Source organism: Miniopterus schreibersii (genome assembly GCF_964146895.1).
Source record: "Miniopterus schreibersii genome assembly, chromosome: 19".
NCBI lineage: Eukaryota > Metazoa > Chordata > Mammalia > Chiroptera > Miniopteridae > Miniopterus > Miniopterus schreibersii.
The window spans coordinates 36580663-36604223 of record NC_138119.1 but is presented as its reverse complement, the minus strand read 5'-3'; the positions used below and the strand labels follow the sequence as shown (position 1 = coordinate 36604223).

Here is a 23561-nt window from a genome sequence, read left to right as displayed (position 1 = left end):
GACAGTGACATTTAAGTAGGAGGGGAAGGCTGAGGTGTGGCACTGACATGTCCTGAATTATGGGGGACAATCAAGGGCACCAGGAACCTGGGACAAAAGGCCCAAGGACGAGTATGTTTGGGGATGAGCGGTGAGCAAGGGAGGCCTCTACTTTAAGGAACAGACGGGCCAAGAGGAGGCAGCGGGTCCGATGCCTGGGTTCTTTTCTGTCTGGACAGGAGGAACGGTACTCTCGAGGCCAATGGGCCACGGCTGGGGTCACAGAAAACAGGTTTCTGAACTCTGTTGTCCCCTGCCTTGGGCTTCTCAGCTCAGGAAAGCGGCGGGGAATCCCAGTGCACCCTCTGGGATGTTCCTTCCCCAAAGCAAACCTGTACTTTGAGCCTGGAGGCCACAATCAATGTGAGACCTCCCCAAGCCAGCGCGGCAGAGAGGACCACGGGCTACCCCTGGCTGGGGGTGAGCACCCCTTTCCGGCCAAGTCCCCACGTTACCTGTGATCCTGTTGGAAATGCTGAAGAGCCGGGATGTCCTCTGCCGCTGGACGAACGGCTCCCGGTAGTAGCGGTCCCCGAAGCACATGCCCAGCAGCTCCCTGCGCACCGTCTTGTTCCACAGTCCGTAGATGAGGGGGTGGCAGACGGCGCTGGTAAAGCTGAGCCACGTGGCCCAGGTCTCCAGGCGCGGGGAGACGTAGTCCTTCCCCCAGAGGGCCTCGGAGGTGATGACCACCATGTAGGGGCCCCAGGTGACCATGAAGGCACCGATGACCACCAGGATGGTGGTGAGGGCTTTGCACTGGTTGGCCGAGTAGACGACTCCCTGGAAGGCATTCCTCCGGCTGCCCGAGGAGGAGGTGGAGGTGCTGGAGTTCTTCCTCCCAGGCCTCTGGGCGTCGTCCTCCCCCGTGACCACGGTGCCGCAGTGCACCTTGCGCGCCTTGACCCTGGCCACGCGGAAGATGAAGCCATAGCACACAAGCATGACCAGAAAGGGGAGCAGGGCGCACCAGATCTGCCAGAAGGCCGTGTAGCCAGGCTCCCGGTGCCACGCGGCCACGCACATCCACTTGAACTCGTCAAACTCCACCGACGACCAACCAAAGAGAGGAGGCAGGCAGCCGACCAGGGAGTGAAGCCAGATGTAGACAAGAGCCATCACAGCTCGGTTCCCCGTGATCTTCATGGGGTACACCATGGGGTACAGCACAGCATAGTAGCTGCAAAAGGATGGGGAGGGAGAGAGGAATCACAACAGAGAAAACACCAGGATGGGCACCCACTGCTTTCCTAGGTGAGCACCCTCCCCACGCGGACAGTCGATCCGAGGGAAATGCGGGTTAGAAGAGGGCTTCCCGTGAGGGCACGAGTGCAGCAGACGGGTGGCCACACTGACGCTGCCTGGTGCAGGCAGGACGTTAGCAATGACTGTGGCTACAAGCCCCACATATCACCTGTGAGCTACCGCCTCCACCAGGACCTTCCTGAATCACCCCTGGGACACAGCTCAGAGGTCAGCCTGAGGCTGCCCATCTCAGATCTGGCCAGGAAAAAGCGTTTCCTGTGCCCAGGACTGCGGTGGGTCACAGAATCGCTGCACACAACCTGGGGTACAGCCATTCGTGTGTTACGCTGAGATCTCATTTGCATCTTGCTAAGGCTGAGCAGCAGTGAGAGAGAAGCGAGCCTCCGGAGCTGGGGCATCTGGGCTCAGACGGTGGCTCTGCCGTCTGCTGGCTGTGTGGCCCGGGGTAGCTGCTTCAACCTCTCTGAGCTTCTGTTTCTCCATCTGTGAAATGGAACCACAAAACCTCTGCCACAGATCTGCACCGAGGACAGTGCACCAGCGAGGGGCGGGCCTGCATGCACCACCCTTCCAATGGCAGTGAGGGGCACAGCCTGGTCTCTGGCCACCAACTGCTCCCCTTCCTTCTCAAGGACAAAACCCCCTCTAGTTCGTGCTCCTGTACAAGTGCCATGACCACGGCACACCAGGCCTGTCTGAGTCCTGGAGAACGAGTCAGGCTGTTTTGGTGGTCGCCTGGCCAGGGGACTGGCTGAGATACTGACCCACATGACATCATCCTGGCAAATGAAATGTGCGGGGCGTTTGCTGCGGGCACTTCTGGGAAAGTTTCCTTCACTTTCAAAATGAGCCAAGGCTAGTTTCTACTTTTCTCTGCCCCTTTAAAATATGTGCGGGCCCCGTGGCCTCAGAACCTCAGGGTGGCAGGACAGCTCAGCGTGGGAGGCCCAGCATGGGGACTGTCAGCTGTCCCTTGGCTCCTCAGACCAGCCTCGTCTGACAATTGTAAAAGCAATTGCGATTAATAAGCTGTCCTCTGCACACAGCCTTCTCAAGACCCCATTAGTGTTATTATTTTATGGCTAGGCTTCTGCTTTATTGTGACAACTGGTGTTTATATCACTCGCTGACTAGGGTTCTGGGCAGGAGCAAGTCCAGGGGATGTGGCAGTGATTTCTCCCAGCTGCGTCCCAGTCCCGTGGGCATGCCCGGCCAGAGGGAGCCCCCACAGATGGGCCAGAGCACTGCCCATGCACATCCACACATGCCAGGCGTTACATTTGTTTTAGGGGGACTTGGGGAGTAAAATTATATACATTGAAACGCACAAATCTGCACCTCTATCAACATTTGCACATCTGCCACAAAAAATGGATTTTGTAGATTTGAAACTTCATGTTTTAAATTTAAGCTTCATTTAGGCCTAGTTGCAGGTTCAAAGGAAAAGAGAGAAAAGAGCAACTCCCTCTTCCCCCAGGTGGACACAGGCGAAACCAAGGGGTTCCTTTGCTTCCTGTACCCTCAGCTGTCTTCTGAAGGTCTCCGTCTGTTCTCCAGCAACTCACTTTTAGACACAAGCCCAAGCATGACCCTTGGTTCCCAAAGAGGCTTTCCTGATGTCACGTGAAACTGAAAAGCTGTCATGCACATATGGGCTCCAATGCTTAGCTCTCCTGCCATGAGATCCACAACCTTAATCATGACCCTGATTTTAATAGGAGGGCTCCGCTACAAATAAGAATAAACCTGCAGCCACTCCAGGGTGAATGCGGTAACCTACGCTGCACAGTGGTTTTCCTCACCGTCACCAACCGGCCCACGGTTCCAGCTCTTCCTCTGATTAGAGAACTATGTTGAGAGCTGGAGTCCATCCACCCCAGTGTGGGACGACTGGCTGCTTCCCTCACTCCGCATCCTCCCCAGGGCGGAGCCCAGAGCCGACAGGACTCTGGCCTGTGCCCTGAATAGACAATCCAGTGACCACTCATCAGCTAAAACCCTGAAGGTCCCAAGGGAACCTGGGGACTTGTGTCAGCCACTGACAACACTGCTGGCCATTCCCTCTGTTTCCCTGACTGCACTGCCTGAGTCTACCCTCCCTGCCCTCAGGAAGTCCCCCTAGCCTGGGATGAATGAGGTGACCATCAGCAAATTGCAAATCACCAAGCTGAATGTCAGGGGTGGGAATGCCATCAAAGCCTCAAGGTGTGCAGAGCCCACTCAGCACGATGCAGGCATCTGAAGGCGCCTGTCGGATGCAGCCAAGGGACATCAGCAGGGCCACTTCTTACTGAGTCAGCTAGACCACAAGAAGGGACAACCCAGACTGTTGAAAGCATACACCATCTCTCCCAGGTGCCCGACTTCACTTCCTGGGCCATTTTCCCTCTGCTGCTCCCCTTCCATCATGGACCAAGCTGATTGTTGAGGTCCCTGTACTGTGGACAGGGGACAGTGTTTCCTCTTTGGGTCCCTGCCCTGAGCCCAGCTCTGGCCCAGGCCAAAGCAACAGACAGCGGACAGCAGGTCTAGTCCCTCCTCTGACAGGTCACCTTCCACAGCTTCTGCTTTTCATCTGCACACTAAGAATCAGCGGCCTTTAAGAACATTTTCTTAAAGCCATGGGACCTCTTTTAAAAAATAAACCTGCAGAGAGAATTATCTATAAATATATACAAATATTATACATTATATACACATGGGCATTGGGCTCAGATGCCCACTGCCAGCCCCTCCCCAGGATGCAGCCTCTCTCTTGGCCTGGGGAGGGGCAGGAGCAAGGATGGACTGTTGGAAAAGGCTCCAGGCTGTGCTCAATAGCACTAAACAGAGTGTGGTGGCAAAATATATATAATAAGTAATAAATAAAACATGTGAGAGAGATGAGATGAAATCTGAGGTCGTCTGGTTGAAGGGACAGAGCAAAGGCAGAGCTTTGCCTTCCAATCCTCTCCCCGAGGAGCCCGACACCCTCCCCGGATCTCAGGCAGCGTGGCAATCCCAGGAGCAGGTGACCACTAGGGTCCCTCTGTCCGTCTCCTGAATTCTCCAGTTCTCTGATGTGTGGCAAGCTTACCGGTCGATGGCAATGACCCCGAGGGTGAGCATGCTGGCCGAGCTGATGAGCAGGTACAGGAGGGCGGAGAAGTTGCACCAGACCACCCCGAAGACCCATTCCCGCCGAGCAGAGCTTGTCACCACGAAGGGCAGCACCAGCACGGACAGCAGGAAGTTGGACAGGGTCAGGCTGAAGACGAACTTGTTGCTGAGGGTGAGGAGGTAGGACTTCTTGTACAAGGTGACCACGATGACCAGGTTGCCCAGGCAGACAAAAATGGTGATGATCACAATGGCGATGAACTCGGTGACGATGACACCCCCTTCACCAGCCGCCTCCTCAGTGAGGTTGCTCAGCTCCTTCCAGTGGCCCAGGGAGGAGTTGAGGCTCATGGTCAGTGCACCTGGGCGTGCGGTGGGCGCAGCATGCTGGGCGACTGGAAGGACAGGGCAAGAGTCATCGACTCAGGTCATCTGACCTCTGCAGGAGAGCTGCGGAGGCCTGAGGCCCCCAGCTCACCCAGGACTCCGCTGGGCTCCCCTACCAAGCTCTACATACACGGCCTGTTTTCTATAGCCAGCCCTGCATGTGACTCATTGTGTCCCCTGGAAAGAGGCATCCCTCAGTTCTAAATGACCTATCTATCCCGCCAAGGCCAGCAGTTCAAACCTTGAATGTGTCAAAGAATCACCTGGAGTGTCAGCTCAAAGGGTCACCTGCTAGATTGTGGCCCGAGATCAGAGGTGCAGCCTAGGAGTCTGCAGGTGAAACAAGCAGGCTGGAGAGGTGATTCTGTCACACGTGGTTTACGGGGGGCACACTGCGGGCTGCTGCTTTCAGACCCGAGCAACTCCAGGTGGTCCCCAAACCGGCAGCAGCAGCTCAGGTCCACCTCTGACTTACAGAACCAGCATCTGCATGATGACCCCATCCCCGCTGATTCCTGTGCACACTGATGTTTGACAGTAAGATTACCGTGGGGGCTATTCTGAGGTCCCTGAGCAGGCTGTAAGCAAGTATGATTCATACGGAGACAAGGACTCCAGCGGGAGGTGGAAAACCAGTTGGAGGTCTGGGCCCACAGACCCCATTCTCTGTGAGGTGCAGTTCCTGCTCTCAGGAAACTGGCTCAGGATCTTGGGCTAAAACTCAACATCGACACATTAGCATAAAATGCTGCCGATGACTGTTTCTCCAAAATCTTTGCCTGCTTTAATCAGCCAAAGAATCCCACAGCTCACTTTCCCCACCTGCTCTGTTTCCCCACAAACAGAAGACACAAGAAAGAAAGGAGAGATTGCTTTGCATGAGCCAGACAAGAACCGGTACCTAACTGCCTCGCACACCTGCGGCCCCTTCCCCTGACCCGGCACCTCTATCCAACACCTTAACCCCTGACCCAACACCTCTAACACCTTACCCCTGACCGGACATCTCTATCCAACACCTTTAACCCCGGACCCAACATCTCTAACACCTTACCCCTGATCCAACACCTCTATCCAACACCTTACCCCCTGACCTGACACCTCTATCCAATACCTTGCCCCCTGACCCAACATCTCTATCTAACACCTTACCCTCTGACCCAACACCTCTATCCAACACCTTACCCTGACCCAACACCTCTATCCAACACTCTCCAACACCTTACCCTGACCCGACACCTCTATCCAACACCTTACCCTGCTGACCTAACACCTCTGTCCAAACACCTTACCCCTGATCTGAGACCTCTATCCAACACCTTACCCCTGACCTGACACCTCTATTCAACACCTTACCCCCTGACCCGGCACCTCTATCCAACACCTTACCCCGCTGACCCGACACCTCTATCCAAATGCCTTATCCCTGATCCAACACCTCTATCCAACACTATCCAACACCTTACCCCCTGACCTGACACCTCTATCCACCACCTTACCCCCTGACCTGACACTTCTATCCAACACTATCCAACACTCTACTCCTGACCTGGCACCTCTATCCAACACCTTACCCCCTGACCTGACACTTCTATCCAAACACCTTACCCCTGACCTGACACTTCTATCCAACACTATCCAACACCTTACCCCTTGACCCAACACCACAATCCAAACACCTTTGGCCACAGGGAGCTAGCTGGTAGATTTAGGGGGCAGCCCTTTGCCTCACCAGCAGTCCTAATTTAAGTTTCCCTTCAGAGGGAGCCTGGCTGCTCTGGGTCATGACCATGGGCCCTGGGCCTGCTCGCTTGAGCAGGGCCAAATAATTCTAATCTCTTCTCCATCTAACAGCCTCGAAATACTTCACAAGTTACTTGCTTTCCCTCCTCCTGATAAAATCTCCCAGTTCCTGGGATGCCTTCCAGACTGTTCCCTAACTCAGACTCCTTGCTTTGGACTTGCTCATGGATGTCTGTGATGCTCTCAACTTGTGGTCCCCAAAACTGCATACACCATTCTGGATGTGGTTGGCAAGTGTCAAGGACAAAGGGCCATTTCCCCCCTGATCAGGATAGTCTGCTAGTCTCCCTTGAAGGACGGGTTCTCTTTCAGCAGGTGTACCATCCTGTTGGGCTTAATGAGCTTATGTAAGTGTGAGATCAACTAAAACACAAAGTTTACACACACGTGAATTTCTGTGAAGGTAGGCACCCCCAAAATTGAACCTATGAAATTAATGTTTCTAAGCCTAAATACAAAATATTATTTCTACTAAATTTTATTTTGTGATTTTGGCCCGTGTGTCCAGGCTGCTAAAATATTCTGAATTTTGATTCCATGATGCAATGTGTTATTACTCCAGCTTTGTGCCATGACTACATTTATAGATAAGCCTCGTATGTCTGTGTCTTTGGAAGGTCATTTTGGGTTTTCTCTTTTTTTCTTTTTTTAAATATACCTTTATTGATTTCAGAGAGAGGAAAGGAGAGGGAGAGAGAGATAGAAACATCAATGATGAGAGAGTCATTGATCAAGCCCACAACCTGGGCATGTGCCCTGACCGGGAATCAAACCCCGATCACCTGGATCCTAGGCTGACGCTCAACCGCTGAGCCATGCCTGGCCGGGCTGGGTTTTCTCTTTATTTGGTGAGTTCTAGATTTTGTTAACTCTTATATGTAAATTATTAATTGGTGTCTTAAAACAAAATCCTACATAAGCCTTAGTTACTCTTAACTGAGCACGTGATAACACAGTGGCTAAGGAAACAGATTTTGAGAGCCCTGTCTGGGTAACTCAGTTGGTTAGAACATCAGCCCAATATGCTAAGGTTGCAAGTTCGATCCCCGGTCAGGGAACATACAAGAATCAACCAATAAATGCATGAATAGGTGGAACAATAAATAGATGGGAGCTTTGAAAAAAAGATGAAATTAAAACACTAAGCAAAATGGAAGCCCTTAAAAGTGTGACTGGAGTGAAAATATCCTAAGCTAGTCTTGGGGCAGAAACCTTGGTTATGACTATTTCCCCAGCACCTGGACAAGTGCCTGGCACACAGTAGGTAACTCAAGAATTATTAGTTGTTGAATGACTAGCCTTCAAAACTTTGTCATTGTTAAGTCAAACATGACTGTTAACCTTATAAAGGTAACCACTAAAAATAAAAATAGGGTGCAAAACTTTATTTTTAAAAAGGAATGAAGTGCTCCTTGACCTGGCTACTCTCCAGTGGCCGTATTAGCAGCACACTAGTGACTGAAATCACATCCCAGGCTGGCCGCAGTCCTTGAGGTCTTCCCAGAAGGCAGGGGGATGTGGGACAAAGACTTGCCCACCCAGGGAAATCCACACCCAGCCTCTGCCAGGAGCCTGGAGCGGGGAGGGCACAAGCCTCAGCAAATCCCTCGGGGTGTACTTTTAGAGAACAGGAGAGGGGTCTGGAATGCCCCAGCCCGTGAAGGTGTCCAGGCAGGCAGCCAGCGCACCCAGGGCCTGGCAAGCCAGGGCCCATCGAGGAAGCAGGTTCCAGCGTGACTCACACTCCCGCCCTCCTGGCCAGTTCCGCTGCCAGACACGGGTTCCGCTCCCGCACTCACCCACCTGCCCTGACCAGACAAATCGCTCCCGAGCTCCACTTGGAAAACACGACTGGAACATGATCGAGGTTTAATGCATGGATCAGAACGGCGTCCCACCCGGAGGGAAGGCCGAACGTGTCATTACCGCCCGGCTCACGGTACCATGGTCACTCCTCCTTTGGCACTGCCTTCGGTCTTCCTGACCATCCCAGAGACAATGAACTGTCTACTGGAGCAAAGGACTGGTAACAGCCTCAAGTCATCCAAAGCCAAGCCTGTCACTCAATGAGAGATTAATATCATTCTGGGTTCAAAAAACAAGGCAGCACTATGGAACGCTGCGACGGTATCCACTGTTTCATAACTTGGCTTGCATGGCGATTCCCAAGAAATAATTCCAGAAATGCCTTGGTGTGCACGGGCAGAGTGGCTACGGCAAAGGGCGGGTTCTCTTTCTTAGTCAGTTGGGTACTTTGCGGCTCACCTCCCATTCTGACCTAGAACTCTGATTCTCCTCGACTGAGAGTGGACTCCCTCCTGTCCCGCTCACAGCGCTCTCGCCCGCACGCATCAGAGTCACAGGCCTGGTGGTTAAGGGTAGAGACCCAGGAGCCACAGGACCTGGGCTGTGAAGAACCAGCTCAAAGGCCAACAGGGAGGACATAAGCTGTTGAATAAACAGCCCTTCAGGGAGGAAACTATTCCTCAGCACCACTTCCAACAAGCCCAGGGGAGGCCACCGTGATGCCATTTTGGTCACACTCTCTGGGCTCTTCATCTCAGCGCCTCAAAGCCCCTGACACACCGCCATCACCAGCCCACGTGGGAGGGTGGCGGTGTCAGGAAGGAGGTTCTAATAACCACCTTGTTTTGCGCTAAAGTAACAGAGAAAGAGCAAACCTCCAGCCCTCCCCCAGCCACAAGCCAGGCCACCGGCTCGCTCAGAGCCAGAGAGAGATCACAGGACCCCGAGGCCTCCCTCGCTGCCCCCCTCCATCCTACCCTGGCACTCCCGTGAAAGCTGATCCAAAGACGGATGGCCCGCCAGCCAACCAGGGTCTGCGACAATGCACAGTGCTTTGCTCTAGTCCCCACAAAGCACCACAACCGGGAAGGTCCTGGTTCAAAACCTCTCACTACTAACGAAGAGCTGAGCTGAGCTCTATGCACCAAAGGAAAGAGAGAGTCAGAGCCCAGTGGCCTTGGAGTCCGAGCTCTTGGTCTGCCACTGGGAGACACCGGCTATGGTCCCCTCCGCACGTACAGTATCAGTGTGAGCACCTGGCTGCCCTTGTCCTATGCAGGGGCTGGAGGTCTGGAGGCCGGGCGCTTCTCCAGATTCTGCCGCTCTTCCCAAGACAAGCTCCTGCTCCTCAGCACAGGCAGTCCCCAAGGCTCGGTCCTTGACCCATTCCTCTCCCCACACGCCTGAGAATCATACTCATTTCCACAGTGCTGCCTAATTATTAACAACTAATAATTATCAGCATTTGCAAAGCACTGTGCAACACGCAACGTAGCTTTATAGACATCATCTCATTTGACCTTGTGCGTAACGTTGAGAGGCAGGAATTACTCCTCTCTACATTCAGGGAGAGCACAAACTCAGGAACTGAAGAGCCTGGGTTCAAATCCTGCTTCCACCACTTACAGGCTCTGGACCTTGACACATTACTTAACCTCTCTGGGCATCAGCTTCTGCACCTGCGAACGGGGAAACTATTTCTGCTTGGAAGGACCTGCTTCACAAAGTTGGTAGGAAGTCCCAGGGTGCCTGCTCTTTCTTTTTTAAACATTCTTTTTTTTTTTTTTAAAATATATCTTTATTGATTTCAGAGAAAGGAAGGGAGGGAGAGAGAGAGAAACATCAATGATGAGTCACTGATTGGCTGCCTCCTGCACGGCCCCTGCTGGGGATTGAGCCCGCAGCCCGGGCATGTGCCCCGACCAGGAATCAAACCGTGACCTCTTGGATCCTAGGTCAATGCTCAACCACTGAGCACGCCAGCCGGGCACAGGGTACCTGCTCTTTCTCTTCTCTCCCCCACAGGGTTCGGAGGGTCATGAGATGAAGGCAGGAGCGATATTCACGGCTTCTCACCCACTGACAGAGGTGAATGGCAGAAAGCACCTGGAGTAACCCTGCTGTAGCACAATCGTTCCTCACAAGGGACTGGTCCACGGCTGAGCCAGAGTGTAGCTCCTGATGGGCTGCACCCTCCCCGGATCACGTGCTGAACCAGAACTCAACTTTCTGTTCACCAAACGCCTCTGCTGAAGTGTTTCTTGCGCATGTTGGAGACTGAGAGGAACACCCAGTCCTAAGCCAAGTTGGACTCTGAGCCACGGGCTGTCAGCTGCATTTCTTCAAAGGGCAACTGGCCTCTCTCCCAGGCCTCCGCCAGCAACATTGAAAGCTGTCTTCATCGCCCTCCCGTTTCCTAGTCAACACGGACAGGGGAGGGTCCCTGTGAGCCTCCCAGAAAATCCACAAACAACCAGCTGAAGTCATGGTGAAGACAAGTCACGCAGGGCAGAGTCCTGCGCCCCAAGTGGAAGCTTCAGGAAAAAGAGAAAAGAGCAGCAGTTTGACCACAGCTTCACGGGGAGGCTTCAGCCACTGAAGGTGGAGCAAGGCCTTACTATAGAAATAACTTCCAGGCACTGGTCACCCCCGCCTGGACCTGGTTATTGCCCTGGGTGGGAGAAGAGTGGAAACGCCAGCTTTTCCAGAGCAGGCTCATCAAAGCATCAGACACTGGCCTGTGGCCACCCTGCCTGGATCTGGGATCCCAGCAAATCCCGAAGGCGGAGCCGGGTCAGACCAGGTCAGAGCTGCCCCAAGCTCTTCCAAGTCTACCTGCCGCTGCTGCCAGAGCCCCTGCGGTGATTCACCAGGCAGCTGAGCTGAGGGTGCGGTGAGGAGCCCCTGCTCCGGCGGCGGAAGCCAGCGCCACTCCGGGGGCTCCGGGCTGGCCCGCTGCTCAGCACTGCACTCAGATGGCACTGGCGCACAAGCCCACCACGTCCAAACCAGACTTCCAATCTTTCGCCTCCCAAACTGCTCTTTGCATGCTCTTCTTCATCTCATGTTATGCCACCCCATCCTTTCCGTCGCTCAGACCCTCAACGCTGGAGCTTCCTGACTCCTCACTTTCTCTCACATCCCCTACCTGGTCCATCAGCCGAGCTCCTGGTTCTCCTGTTGAAATGTCCCAAGAATTCAACTATGTCTCGCTACCTTTGCTACTGCCACTCTGGTCCAGGATACATTATGTGTCCTCTGGATTATTATAATAGCTTCCTTGCTGCTCTTTTTTTCCTTGTTGTAATTAAGCATTTTCTCCAGTTGAAGTGATACCAACAGGGCAGGTAGATTCATGCAGCAGGGAAAGCCTGGCAATCACCAGCGTCAGCCATGCCCAAGTCTCTTAACCTCCCTATTGCCACTTACGTGACTAACATCTAGTTCAAGGTTCACCTTAGAAGCAAAATTCTGAAGACGCTTCTGGAGCCTTCCGCCCCTGATGACCCTGACCGCCACCTGCCAGCTAACTTTCCTTCTCTATTCCATTATCCTTTCAGACGTGCACGTCCTAGCACAGGTTTTTATTTTAGGTGAGGATGCTTCCCCCTCCAGATGGCTTAGAAATTCTTCCTGTTTACCCTTTGATCTCCCAACAGCACTCTGTATGTGGGAGAAAATAAATATTTTATATCCCCCCATTCATTAGTATCTACTTTGATCTGATAGTCAATAGAGAAAAGATTTTTTTTAAGTGTGTGGAGTGATCAGATTCATTACTCTCCAACATTTGAGACTGAAGAGAGAACTTGAGAAGTAACTCATACTAGTTGTGTTATTTTACAGATGAAACTGAAGCCCAAGAGGGGAGGTGAGTTACTTATAGTCATGCACCCAATTACTGACAAAGCCCAAATTTCCTGATTGCATCGCTACATCGCTGCCCTTACTTGGCCATCCCCAGGGCTGGGTGGGAACGCACACGGTAGGTAGGAATATGCCCCCTCTAGAAGACAGTCTCAGTCAAGTGTGCAATAAAAGACGATCTCTGCTTTGGGCAAGGTTGCCAATCTGAGCAACATCCAGCGGCCCTTCCTTGCGCTCTGCAGCATCAGACGCCTTCGACGGCTTCCACTTCTGCCTGAGACTCCCTCTCCCCTTGGCTCCCCTGACTTTCCTGCTTCTCCCTCCTTCATTCCTTACCAGCCCCACTTACATGTAATTATCCTGCCCTGTAAGTGTTACTGTTTCCCAAGACGCCTTCTGGGGCACTCCCTCCTTTCTCATCTACACAGGAAATTAACCACCTGCCTCCTCCACATCCATTCCCCTTGCTCTGTTAGCTGCCCAAGTTTTCTCTGGAGAGTCACCTTTTATATAGTCGGAGTTCATGTGCCTTTGTGGATGTGACACACGACTTATGCCTTGTCAATTATATCACATCTCCTTCCACCCAATCAGTTTATGAGACGTAACGGGATAGCTGGGAGAAAGGCAGTTTCCCTGAGCCATCACAAGGGGACAGCCTGAGCCAGAGGAGGTAAGAGAAGGAGACCTGATGAAATGATTTAAACCTGGACCCCTGCCTGAAGCCAAATACATCTGTGAGCTCTTCAGTGGCATGAGCCAATAACTTTCCTTTTTGTTTAAGTCAATTTCAAATGGATTTTGTACCCCTTGCAAAAAAAAAAAAAAAAAAAAGAATCCTATTTCTACTTTGTAAAGTGCATGATTGTCTAAGCACTATGCTGTACACCCAAAACAAATACAAAATAATATTAAGTGTAAACTGTAAATAAAAATAAAAAGTTGTATTTAATAACTCATCTCTCTTTAAGCTCCCTCTCTGAACCCACTTAAACAATGATTCCAAAATCTCCATCTATAGCCTAGACAACTCTTTGGAGCTCCAGATTCACTGCCACCCACCTGGTGGAAATCTTCTGCCATATGTCACACCCAGGCACCTGGGATATAACATGTGCAGAATGGAATCCATCCTCTCTGCCCTGCCACCCCAACAGGCTATTCTTCATGTTCTTCTCTATCCTAGAAAAAACACCACCACCCACTCAGTCACTCAAGTCAGAAATCTGGATGCACTAGATTACTCTTGCCAGGTAATCCTGACCAAGTAAGGCCTGGACTGACTCTTTCTGGGTAGACAAATGAACGTATCTGAGCCTTGGATTTCCATACTGACTTTCTCAAGAAATGTATGTAAAGCAGCCAGTGTTGGTTGGTTCCATTCCTATCACAGACATTGAGTGCATCACCAACTTCTCACTCAAAACTGTATCCTCACTGCCATTGCCCCCGCTCAGAGCATCACCATCTCCCTCCGATGACTACCAGACGTTTCTACCTCATCTTGTCTTTGATCTCACCCCCACTCCAATCTGCTGCCAGGCTGCCAGTCCTCTATGCGAGCCTGATCGTTCCATGTCATTCTCTGGCACCGAAGGATGTATTCACTTGCAGTACCCTCCGCTTCAGCTATCCCGGATCACTCACGGTTCTCCAAACACTCATGCTGTTCTCCAAGGCCATGACTTTGCACATGACAATGCTTCCATCGTCCAGATGTCCTTTCTGCCTCTTCTCCCACCTGCAGGAGAGCTCATCCTTAAGACTTGATGAATCAGCCCGAAACTGAATTAGATGAGAATTTTCTTTGTATTGCACCCCCACCTGGCCTGATAATTCTTCTGTTATCAGAAGGTTCTTTCTGTGGATTTCCTTTGTTACTCAGGTAGATGCTTCTTTCCTCATTTTAGTTATTTATGTAACATGTAACATTTCTGCCATTTCTTTAAACATTAAATTGAAGAAAGGATGCAAAACAAACAAAAAAAGCCTTGGTGAAAAGGTCACTATGAAAATGAAAGGAATGACAGATGCTGCACTGGCTAAGGGTCTCACTGACCAGGTCAAGCTTGGCCTCCCTGGTGCCACAGAGGAGAGAAACTGAAGAAAAGTAACAAGAACAGTAATTTAAAACATTTTAAAATAAAAAGTAGCAAAGACAAAATGGAGAAGAGAAAATTTAGGAAAATTTACTATTGAGACGGAGAGGATTTCCTAAGCAAGAAAACTTGAAGCCACACACACAAAAATCATTATAGATTTAACCACCTAAAAATGAAATACTCTTGCGCAAAGGTACAATAAACAAAGATGGAGAAGACACAAAAGGCAAGATATCTGACTTGCTAAGAAGGAAAGGATTAAACTCCAGAATTTAGTAATAGGCTCACGAATTGACGAAATCACAAACAATTCAATGAAAAACTGGGGGAAAAACTTGGCGGTGCAATTAAGTCATCAAGTCAGTCCTCCCTCCAAATTCCAGGTTGCCCTAATAGCTACCTCCAGTTTTGTTGATGGTTTTCTGTTGTTGTTCTCAAAGAAAAACATCAAGAAGATACCGCTTCTCCCCTCCAGGCATGTTTGATTGCATCTCAGAATGACAGCAAGTGCTTCCTAAGGGCTAATGCAGAGGGTGCAAGCTGGCAGTCTGCAGGCCGCAACCAGCCTGCACATTTTGAAAAATGTTTTGAATTAGTTGCCAACTTTAAAAACGTGGAGCTTTTTCCCCATAAAAATGTCCAGCTCCCCCACACACACCAATTCGGATCAGGAAACACTGTGCTGGACCCTGGTCGCACCTGCAGCTGTCTCTTTACCGACGGCACGCCCACTACACACAGCCCCCACCCAGCCCTCCTGCCCGCCCTCCTCCTCCAGGCAGGCCTCCTGACTGGCCTCAGCCAGCACAGAGTTTATACTACACAGAACTGAACCTCCTTTGGCTGACATTTAGGTCAGTTTCAGTTCAGCCCATTTCTGCCTTCCACAAACCCAAACAAAGAGCTCAGCCCCTCTGACCACAGAGCCCTCCGTCTCTCAGACTCCCACTGCCCAGGGCTGCAACAAAAGAGGAGGACCTGAGTACCTGAGGCCTTGGATTTTGTTTCTAAACTGCCCAGCAGGCCTCTTTATGAGGGGTCCCCAATCTCCCTGCCTGGGGGGTGGAGCAGCAGGTCAGAGACAAGTCCTGAGTTCAGGGCCCCACCTGTGATGGAGCCACATCAAAAGGCCTGAGTTCCACCGGCTCCCACTTTGCTGGACAGAGAACTTCACCTGTCCAGTCTCAAGAGTCCTCACCCATAAACTGGGTTATAGTGCTTGACAGGGCTGTCAGGCGAATAAAACAGAAGAGCGCCCGGAAGTGCCTGGAAGCATCTTAGAAATATAAAATAAGATGGGCGCAGCCTAGCACAGGAAAAGAGGGGTGCTCTGGAGGAAGTGCCCAAACGGGCGGCATGAATCCCAGTTCCGGAGACTGGGAAGAGCCCCTGGGGTTTGAGCTGAGGCCCCGCCCCTCCGGCTGGTCCCCGGGAAGGGCCCCCCCCCCGCCGCCGGGCTCGGCCGCAGCGAGGTGATTCCAGGGGCACCCTAGGCTCCCCCGAGGGTCGTCCGGGTGCCGGTCCCAGGGGAGGCGGCCGGTCCTCCCCAGGCTGCCCACGGGACACATCCAGGGGCTGAGGTCCTTTCCCTCCAAAACCACCCCACCTCCCGACTTCAAATGACCTGCTCTGGACAGCACTTCCCAAAAACTGGTCAAAGGTACAACACAGCCCAAAAACAGCCTCGGAGGCGCGACCCACAGCGCTGCCAGTGCCGGCCGCGCGGCCGCGGAGCCAGACCTCTCAGAAGTGCACCGGCCACCGCGGTCATCCGCGGACACGCCCAGCCGCGGGCCTTTGTCAGGCTCGGACCCTGGAGGCGCCGAAGGCTGGCCGAGCCCCAGCGCTAACCGGGTCCCCCTCCCGCGGACCGGAGGGGCACAGGCGCCTCCCCGCGGCGCCAGGTAGCTCGGCGACACCTGGGCGCGCCCCCCGCCCGCCAGGAGCCGCAGCGCCCTGCGCCCCGCGGGGAGGATGCTGCTCACCTGGTCCTCACGCGTCCAGCCCAGGGCCGGGGCTGCTCTGGCCACTCACCTGTCCCGAGGCAGGGCCTGAGGCCCCTCGGCCGGCGGGCGCACGACCCCACCCAGCGGGTCCCCGCGCACCCCGCCGTCCCCCTCCCCGCGGTCCCGGGGGCTTCGGCGGCGCGGGAGAACCAGGGCGAGGCTGCGAGCTGGGCCGCTCGGAAGCCCCGGGCGCCGGGGAGGGCGTGCCCCCAAGATCTCCCACAAAGGGCGCGGGCTCCCGAAGCCAGGCGGGTGCGGCCAAGGGGGCAGCCCCGACCTCCGAGGGGCGGGGAGGCGTGGGGGAGGGGACCCCGCCCCCGCCCGCGCCCGCGCCCCGCCCGCTCACCGAGGGGTCGCCGCCGCGGCAGCGCAGGGCCCCACCGGCCGCCGCCCGCCCGGCCGCCGCGCTTCCTTCCTCCGGCCGCGCGGACCCGAGGTTTCGGGTTTCAGCCCCCAGCCCGCTCGCTCCTCCCGCCCCCGCCCGCACGCGGGCCGCCGGGCGCAGGCCGGGAACCTCGCGCCGCCCGAGCCCCCGCCCCGCGCCCCGCCCGGCGCGGCCCCTCCGGGTCCCCACGCCCCTTCCTGCGCGCCCGCCTCCCCGCCGCCCCTTTCCATTGCTTCCCACGGCCCGCCTCGGCCGCGGCTTTGTCTGGCCCGGCCCCTCTCGTCGCCCGCTCGGCTCCCGCGGACCCCGCGGTCCCTCCCCGGGCCTCCCCGGGCGCCCCTCCGCCGGCCGCCCCCCTCCGCTGCGCCGCATCACGCCGACGCTTTCGGGCTCCCCCGGGGCTCGCGCGCCCTCTGCCCCTCGGGCCGCCCATCCGCCCGGCCGGCGTGAGCGTCTCCGGGCGCCGGGCGCCGGGCGCCGGGCGCCGGGCGCCGGGCACCGTCCCCGCCCGGGGGTACCCGGGCCGCGAAGCCAGCCTGGGGGGACCCGGCCCGTGGGTACGGACAGACCTCCGCCGGCCGCTCTGCCCCCCCGAGCGCGGGCCGGGGCGCCCCGCACGAAGCCCGCCGCCGGGCGCTGGGGGTGCCGGGGGAGCGAGCCTCCCCGTGGGTCCCCTCCCGCGCTGTGCAGCCGGCGTGCCCGGGGACGAAAAGTGGGAGCAAACAGTGAAACTGCTTGGAAAGGACGGGAGAGAGGGAGGAAGGAAGACGGGAACGGGGCGGGGGGAACCGGTAGGAAGTAAGTTCACCAAACAGCGAAAACCGACGCCGCCCGGAGCGGGGTGCCCGGTCCCCAGAAGTCCCTCCGCTTCGCGAAGCGCCGCGGAGATTCCCCGGCTGCGGGCCGGCGCTGCGGGACCCGCGTTCTTGTTATTACCGGGCCGCTGGGGCAGCGTTTAGAGCAGTAATTGCCCGTCTGGCGCCTGCCGAACGCCCAGCTTGTCTTCAGGGACACGGGGGGTAATGGGGCGAGAAGGTGAACGGACGGCTTGATATTCCTGTAGGACGGGTGCTTTACTTGGTCAAAAACTGGACGTGGAAACGCCTCTGAGTCTAGGGCGCCAGCAAGCCAGGTGCTGAAGGAGCCTCCAGCACTCAGTTCTCCAGAGTATTTTATACTTTTATTCTGAAATCCTTAGTTATTAATATTTTTTAAACTTGCACTGACTCCAACACTGGCCAAGACTTGTGACCTTGGGGAAGTTATTTAACCGTTTTGAACATCAGCTTAGTCCTATATAATATAGGCATACTCATACCTGCCTCTCTGTAGAGTTAAAAAGGTGAAATGATATAATGTAGGTAAATCACCTAGTGCCACGGAATCTGAGAGCGAAGCCCCTTTGAAAGTCGGTATTGAAAGGCCGGAAAATGTATGCCGTACGCTAGCGTGGCGAGAATGAAAATCTACAATATGGCTCTTTGGACTCCATACCCACCCATGATGAAAAGCTGCCCGTCCCACACGTACTCTGTTCCACTTCCAACCCTTCAACTGAGAACAGTATGAGGAACGCCAACTGCTCATTATCAAATATATTATTTATCACGAAGGTTTTTCTTCCCATCTCTCAAGAGCTCGGAACTTACTGTACATTCTAGGACAGAAATTGCTGCCAACAAATGCATCTTTTCAATTGCTCTTAAGATTGGTTTTTCTTTCCTCTAAAGCTAATAGTGAGCTGAGAGCAGCAATCAAATGGAGAGAAAAACAACAATTATCTAAGTAACAATTTCACTATATATCGCTCTACAGATGATAGTTGTGTGAAAAACAACATTGATTTGAGCAAGAATTTTTTTTCCAAAAAAGTAAGAGAAAGATATATAATAATTCTCCTTTCCCAGATAAATTTCATAAGCCATTTCCCTTGCCCCCCCCCCAAGACTTCTGAACTAAAATAATGAGGCCTTGTCCAAGTGAGCCCTAAATACTGGTGCAGTATCAACATACGATGAGACATCTTGGGTATAAAATGTCTTTTCAATCCAGCAGCCCACATAAAACTAGTCAGCAAAATCATAAAGTATGCGGTCTGTTCTGGAAGGAATATTCCTCCACTCTTCGCAGGCTGACTCCTTCCAACCCTTCACATCTGAGCTTAAATGTCACCTCCAAGAAGTCTTTCCTGACCAATCTCAAAGAGATTCTCTAACCTCCTTTCTCTCAGAGCACTTTATTCTTTTTCTGTAGAAATCTATATTGTTACAAGATGATAGATAGGTGATAGATAGGTAGACAGGTAGGTAGACAGGTAGGTAGGTAGGTAGGTAGATAGATAGATAGATAGATAGATAGATAGATAGATAGATAGATAGATAGATAGATAGATATAGATGATAGATAGATGATAGATAGATAGATTACTTATCTGTTTTTAGTATGCCTCCAGGGATAGACATAAATTCCATGAGGAGAGGAACCCTGCCTGTTTGACTCACCACTGTAGGACCAGGGCCTAACCCAGTAAAACTTTTTCAATAAATTAAAGAAAAATGGAAATAGATAAAAGCATGTCTTCAAAGCCTCTGGCTCTCAAACTTTGGGATATATAAAGATCTCTTAGAATTTCTTAGATATAATACCGAAAGCACGAGTGATTAAAGAGAAGTTTGATTATGTTGGATTTTTATTAAAATTAAGTTTTAATGCTTCGAAGGACACCATGAAGAAAGTGAAGACAACTCACGAAATGAGATAAAATATTTGCAAATCACATATCTGATAAAGGACTTGCACCAGAATGTATAAAGAACTCCTACAACTCAGTAATAAAAAGATAAACAACTCACTTTAAAAATGGGCAAAGGATCTAAGCAGACATTTCTCCAAAGAAGATGTATGAATGGCCGATAAGCGCAGGATAAGCTGCTGGACATCACTGGTCATTAAGGAAGTGAATATTAAAACGACAATTTTAGCCCTGACCCGGTAGCTCAGATGGTTGGAGCATCGTCCTAATACACCAAGTTTTCGGTTGTGATCCCTGTCAGGGCACATACACGAAGCAACCAGTGAATGCATGAGTAAGTGGAATGACAAATTGCTTTTTCTCTCTCGCCCTTCCTCTCTTTCTAAAAATTAATAAATAAAACAAAAAATTTCACTCAAACCCTCTAAGATGGTCATAATACAGAGGGCAATGACAAATACTATGGGAGGTGTGGAGAAATTAGAACGCTTTTTGGGATTTAATTATGGCTCCATAAAAGCTGTTTTACAATTAAAAGAATCTTGGGAAGTTTGTTAAAATGCTGTTTCAGGACCCAACTGCAGAGACACTGGGGGCAGCAATTGTGGATGGCTGCTGTCCTCTGTTCAGCATCCACTCCCTCTCCCTCTCTGGCAGGGAGCAGACCTTCCAATCTCCATTTGGAAACATTGTTTCCCTCTGGGGGTCAGCCATCATGTTTGCACAGCACTGACCTCCCCCCAGTTCCACGGGTGGGCTGGGAATGTCGACATTTCCCATTCTTTTCAGCCACATGGTTGGTTCAAGGAGACTGGTCAGAACAAAGCCTCAAGGGCTGAGAATACTGGGTGGAACCAAAATTTAGGAAGCAGAGTACAGAAAGGCGGGGTGAGAAATAGGAGAAATCAGGTGCTGGCTAAACTGTGTGGTCCTGGATGACACCTTCCCTGAAGTTGTTCTCTTGGACAATAAATATCTGTCTATTAAGGGTTTATTTCTGTTACTTGGAACAGAAAGCATCTAACTCAGTGTTTCTCAATATGACATTTTGGAAACCTGGGGGTGCTTTGAGGTTGTCATAACGATTAGAGGACACTCCTGGCATTTAGTGGGTAGGGGCATGGATACCGAACATTGTGAAGTACATGGGACAGTCCAAGACTAAAAGCAATTCTACCCTGTTATTATTATTACAGTGGTGCCTCAGTTTTCGAATGTCTCCGTTGAGGAACATTTTGGTTTACGAACGCTGTAAACCTGGAAGGAAATGCTTCGGGTTTCGAACACGCCCCAGAAGGCGAATGGGCCACACGGCTTCCGCTGAGGGCAAGATCCTGAGGCCCGGCTGTAGGCTGTGGATCCCTCGGTTTTCAAACGTTTCAGAACTCGAACGATCTTCTGGAACAGATTCCATTTGAAAATTGAGGTACCACTGTACTTCTGGGTATGGTGTTGAGTTAGGAAAGTTGTTCACATTATTAACACACATGAATTTTGAAGGGTCCCCCAACACTAAAATTCTCTGGCATGATTTTGCTGTGCACCAGGTTGCCCAGGAATGCCGTTACTGTGCAGACTTAGGGAAACGTGTGCTTTGGTTTGTTTAAACTTCACCAAGAGTTGTTCATCATTTTGGAAAATCTCATTGCTGTGATCAGTGCCACTCATGGTGTCGGATTTACCAAGTTAGGGGACTCTGTCACATTCTCCCAGAAACATAGTCTTCATCAACCAGTCTGGAACTCTCAGGCCAACCACCAGCAAGGCCATCTGTCACATGGGCCCTCTCCATCCCCCATAGAAAGAAGAGGCAACCCGAATGACAAAATCCCTTTCTCTTCCCGCAAAGAAAAGATGTCCTGGCCCCCAAATAATCCTTCTTTTCTTTGTTAATGGCTCCCTTGCCCCAATCTTCTCCCTATACAACTCTTTCATCATGTACAACCCCTCACGATGCCCTTCTAGTAGCTGCCTGGTTCACAAATCACTTAATAAAGCCAATTAGATCTTCAAATTTACTCAGTTGAATTTTGTTTTTTAACAGTAATTATTAGGATTAAATGACATAATGCTTGTCAAATGCCTAGAACTTAGCTCTAGTTAAAGTTAGCTATTATTGATTTTATTATTATTACTATTATTAGAATCTGTCTTAAACTGTAATGTACTGGATAGGAATATAAGTGATTAGGATAATTTCACCATTATTATGACTCTTCCCAGAAAATAGCATACCCCAAGCCAATAAAATTTGTGCCCAGGCGGTGATTTTAGAGTTTGTGTAAAAGGCAAATCCCAAATGTATCAGAGATCTAAATGTCAAAGGAAACCCAAATTCTACAAGAAAACAAAATTAACTCCTTTATAACCTGAAAGTGGGGAAAACATTCCTAACTCGACATACACCGAAGTAATAATAATAGAAAAGGTAAATTTGACTACACAATTAAAAGAATAATTTCATGAAAAATCACCCTAAGCAAAGTCCTGAATAAATAAACTGAGAAAAACTATTTGCAGGGTGTCACAAAAGGAATATGTGACAATTTGGATCCTGGCCGGAGTCAAATTCGCTCCCATATGGCTCAAATAAAGAGATGAACCCAGCTATGCGCAGAGTTAAGGGCACAAACTAAGGCTGTGACTCGCCCAGACAAGTGGCATCAGACTGTCCTTAGCTCCCCGAGGGCTGGAGACAGGGATGGGAATGATGTTAGCTTGCTGGGCTAGCTCCAGGGAGCTCCATCAGGGAAGCTGGGAGGTTCCTCTTAAGCTTGGAGACCACTGTTTGCTGTTGGGAGCATCCTTTCTTTCTCTCTATTTTCCCTTGGTTTACTTGGGAATATTCTTTGGAGAATACCCACGAGAGCTAACGGTATTTCTGCTAAGAAAGTTGGATAAAAGACTCTCCTCGCAGGCCAGGGGAGCAGAGGGCCCCTAGTGGCCAATGCTGGCGCTGCGGCAGCCCGGCCCGAGGCCTGGTGGGCCTGGGAGGTGGGTCCCCTGCAAAGACTCGGGGCAAGAGGGAGCCGAGGTGGTGGAGGGAGACGGAGGGAGGCTGGCAGAGGGAGGGAGCAGGAGAGCGGGAGGGAAGGGGGCTGGAAGAGGTTCGGAGGGAGGGAAGAATGGGAAAGACAGGAATGAAGCAATCCAGCCCAGCCCCTGGCGGGGGCGCAGTGGTTAGAGCGTCAGCCCGCGGCCTGAAGGGGCTTAGGTGTGGTTTGAGTCGAGGGCACTTGCCTGGGTTGCAGGCTCGATCGCCGGCCCTGTGGCAATCAATTGGTGACGTTTCTTTCTCTACCTCTACCAAGTAAATACTTCTACTTTTATCCAATACAATGCAATAATTAGTTTCTCTACCCAGAAAAATTAGAACATTGAAGTGTTTTTGGTTGATATAAAAAAATAGAACTTTTGCAGGAATATAATATTGCTGTAAGAACTGTTCCAATTGCAGTTTGAATGATGGCCATATGTTGTACAGAAGCTATAGACGTAATGGAATTTAAAATGCCTTTACAGATGGCAGTGTCCTACCATGTAATTGTGCTGACAACAAAAATTTATTAAAGGGTAAATATTACCAATGGGGTAGACAGATAATGAGACATAAAATTAAGTTTGAATTATTAATATTTTCTTTTTTCAGTCTTGTTGGGTGGTTCTGTTACTTATATGTTATTTGGCGATAAGGGGAAAGTTTTACATTTGGGGCCGTTTGTAGAACGGGGTCCCATCAGACGGCTTCCCTGATCCCTGCCCCTTACCCTCCCTCGTGGTAAACCCTGCAGCTAGGTCAATCTTGCTTTACATTAAATTACATGGAGAGCTTTGAAAAAAATTCAGATCCCTGGGTCCCTCCCAGCACCTGCTAATTGGATGCTTCTGGAGGTGGGTTGTCTTCACACCAGCATTTGGAACTAGGGTCCTGAACTCTCACCCACTGCTGATAAACGTGTACACAGGGTGGGGCAAACATAGGTTTACAGTTGTGAGTACAAGAAACAGTTTATTCTTGTATTATTATTTTTTTTTGTATTATTTTTCAT

The 23561-nt window shown here is 51.6% G+C and overlaps 1 protein-coding gene across 3 annotated transcripts in view; it reads right to left on the bottom strand.

The window, feature by feature from the left end:
* The window catches only part of GPR161 (G protein-coupled receptor 161), a 32779-nt gene extending 15949 nt beyond the window's left edge, over positions 1 to 16830 (bottom strand). Inside the window, exons 1-3 of one of the 3 annotated variants that reach the window (XM_081121213.1) lie at positions 16722 to 16830; positions 4382 to 4799; positions 495 to 1219 (exon numbers count right to left, since the gene is read on the bottom strand). In XM_081121213.1, the coding sequence (XP_080977339.1) occupies positions 495 to 1219; positions 4382 to 4755 (1099 nt within the window). In that variant the 5' untranslated portion in view covers positions 4756 to 4799; positions 16722 to 16830. Of the gene's footprint in view, positions 1 to 494; positions 1220 to 4381; positions 4800 to 16354; positions 16645 to 16721 lie in introns of those variants that run through there. The other 2 variants (XM_081121215.1, XM_081121214.1) reach the window with 2 other exon arrangements.
* Positions 16831 to 23561: the final 6731 nt, after the last annotated feature.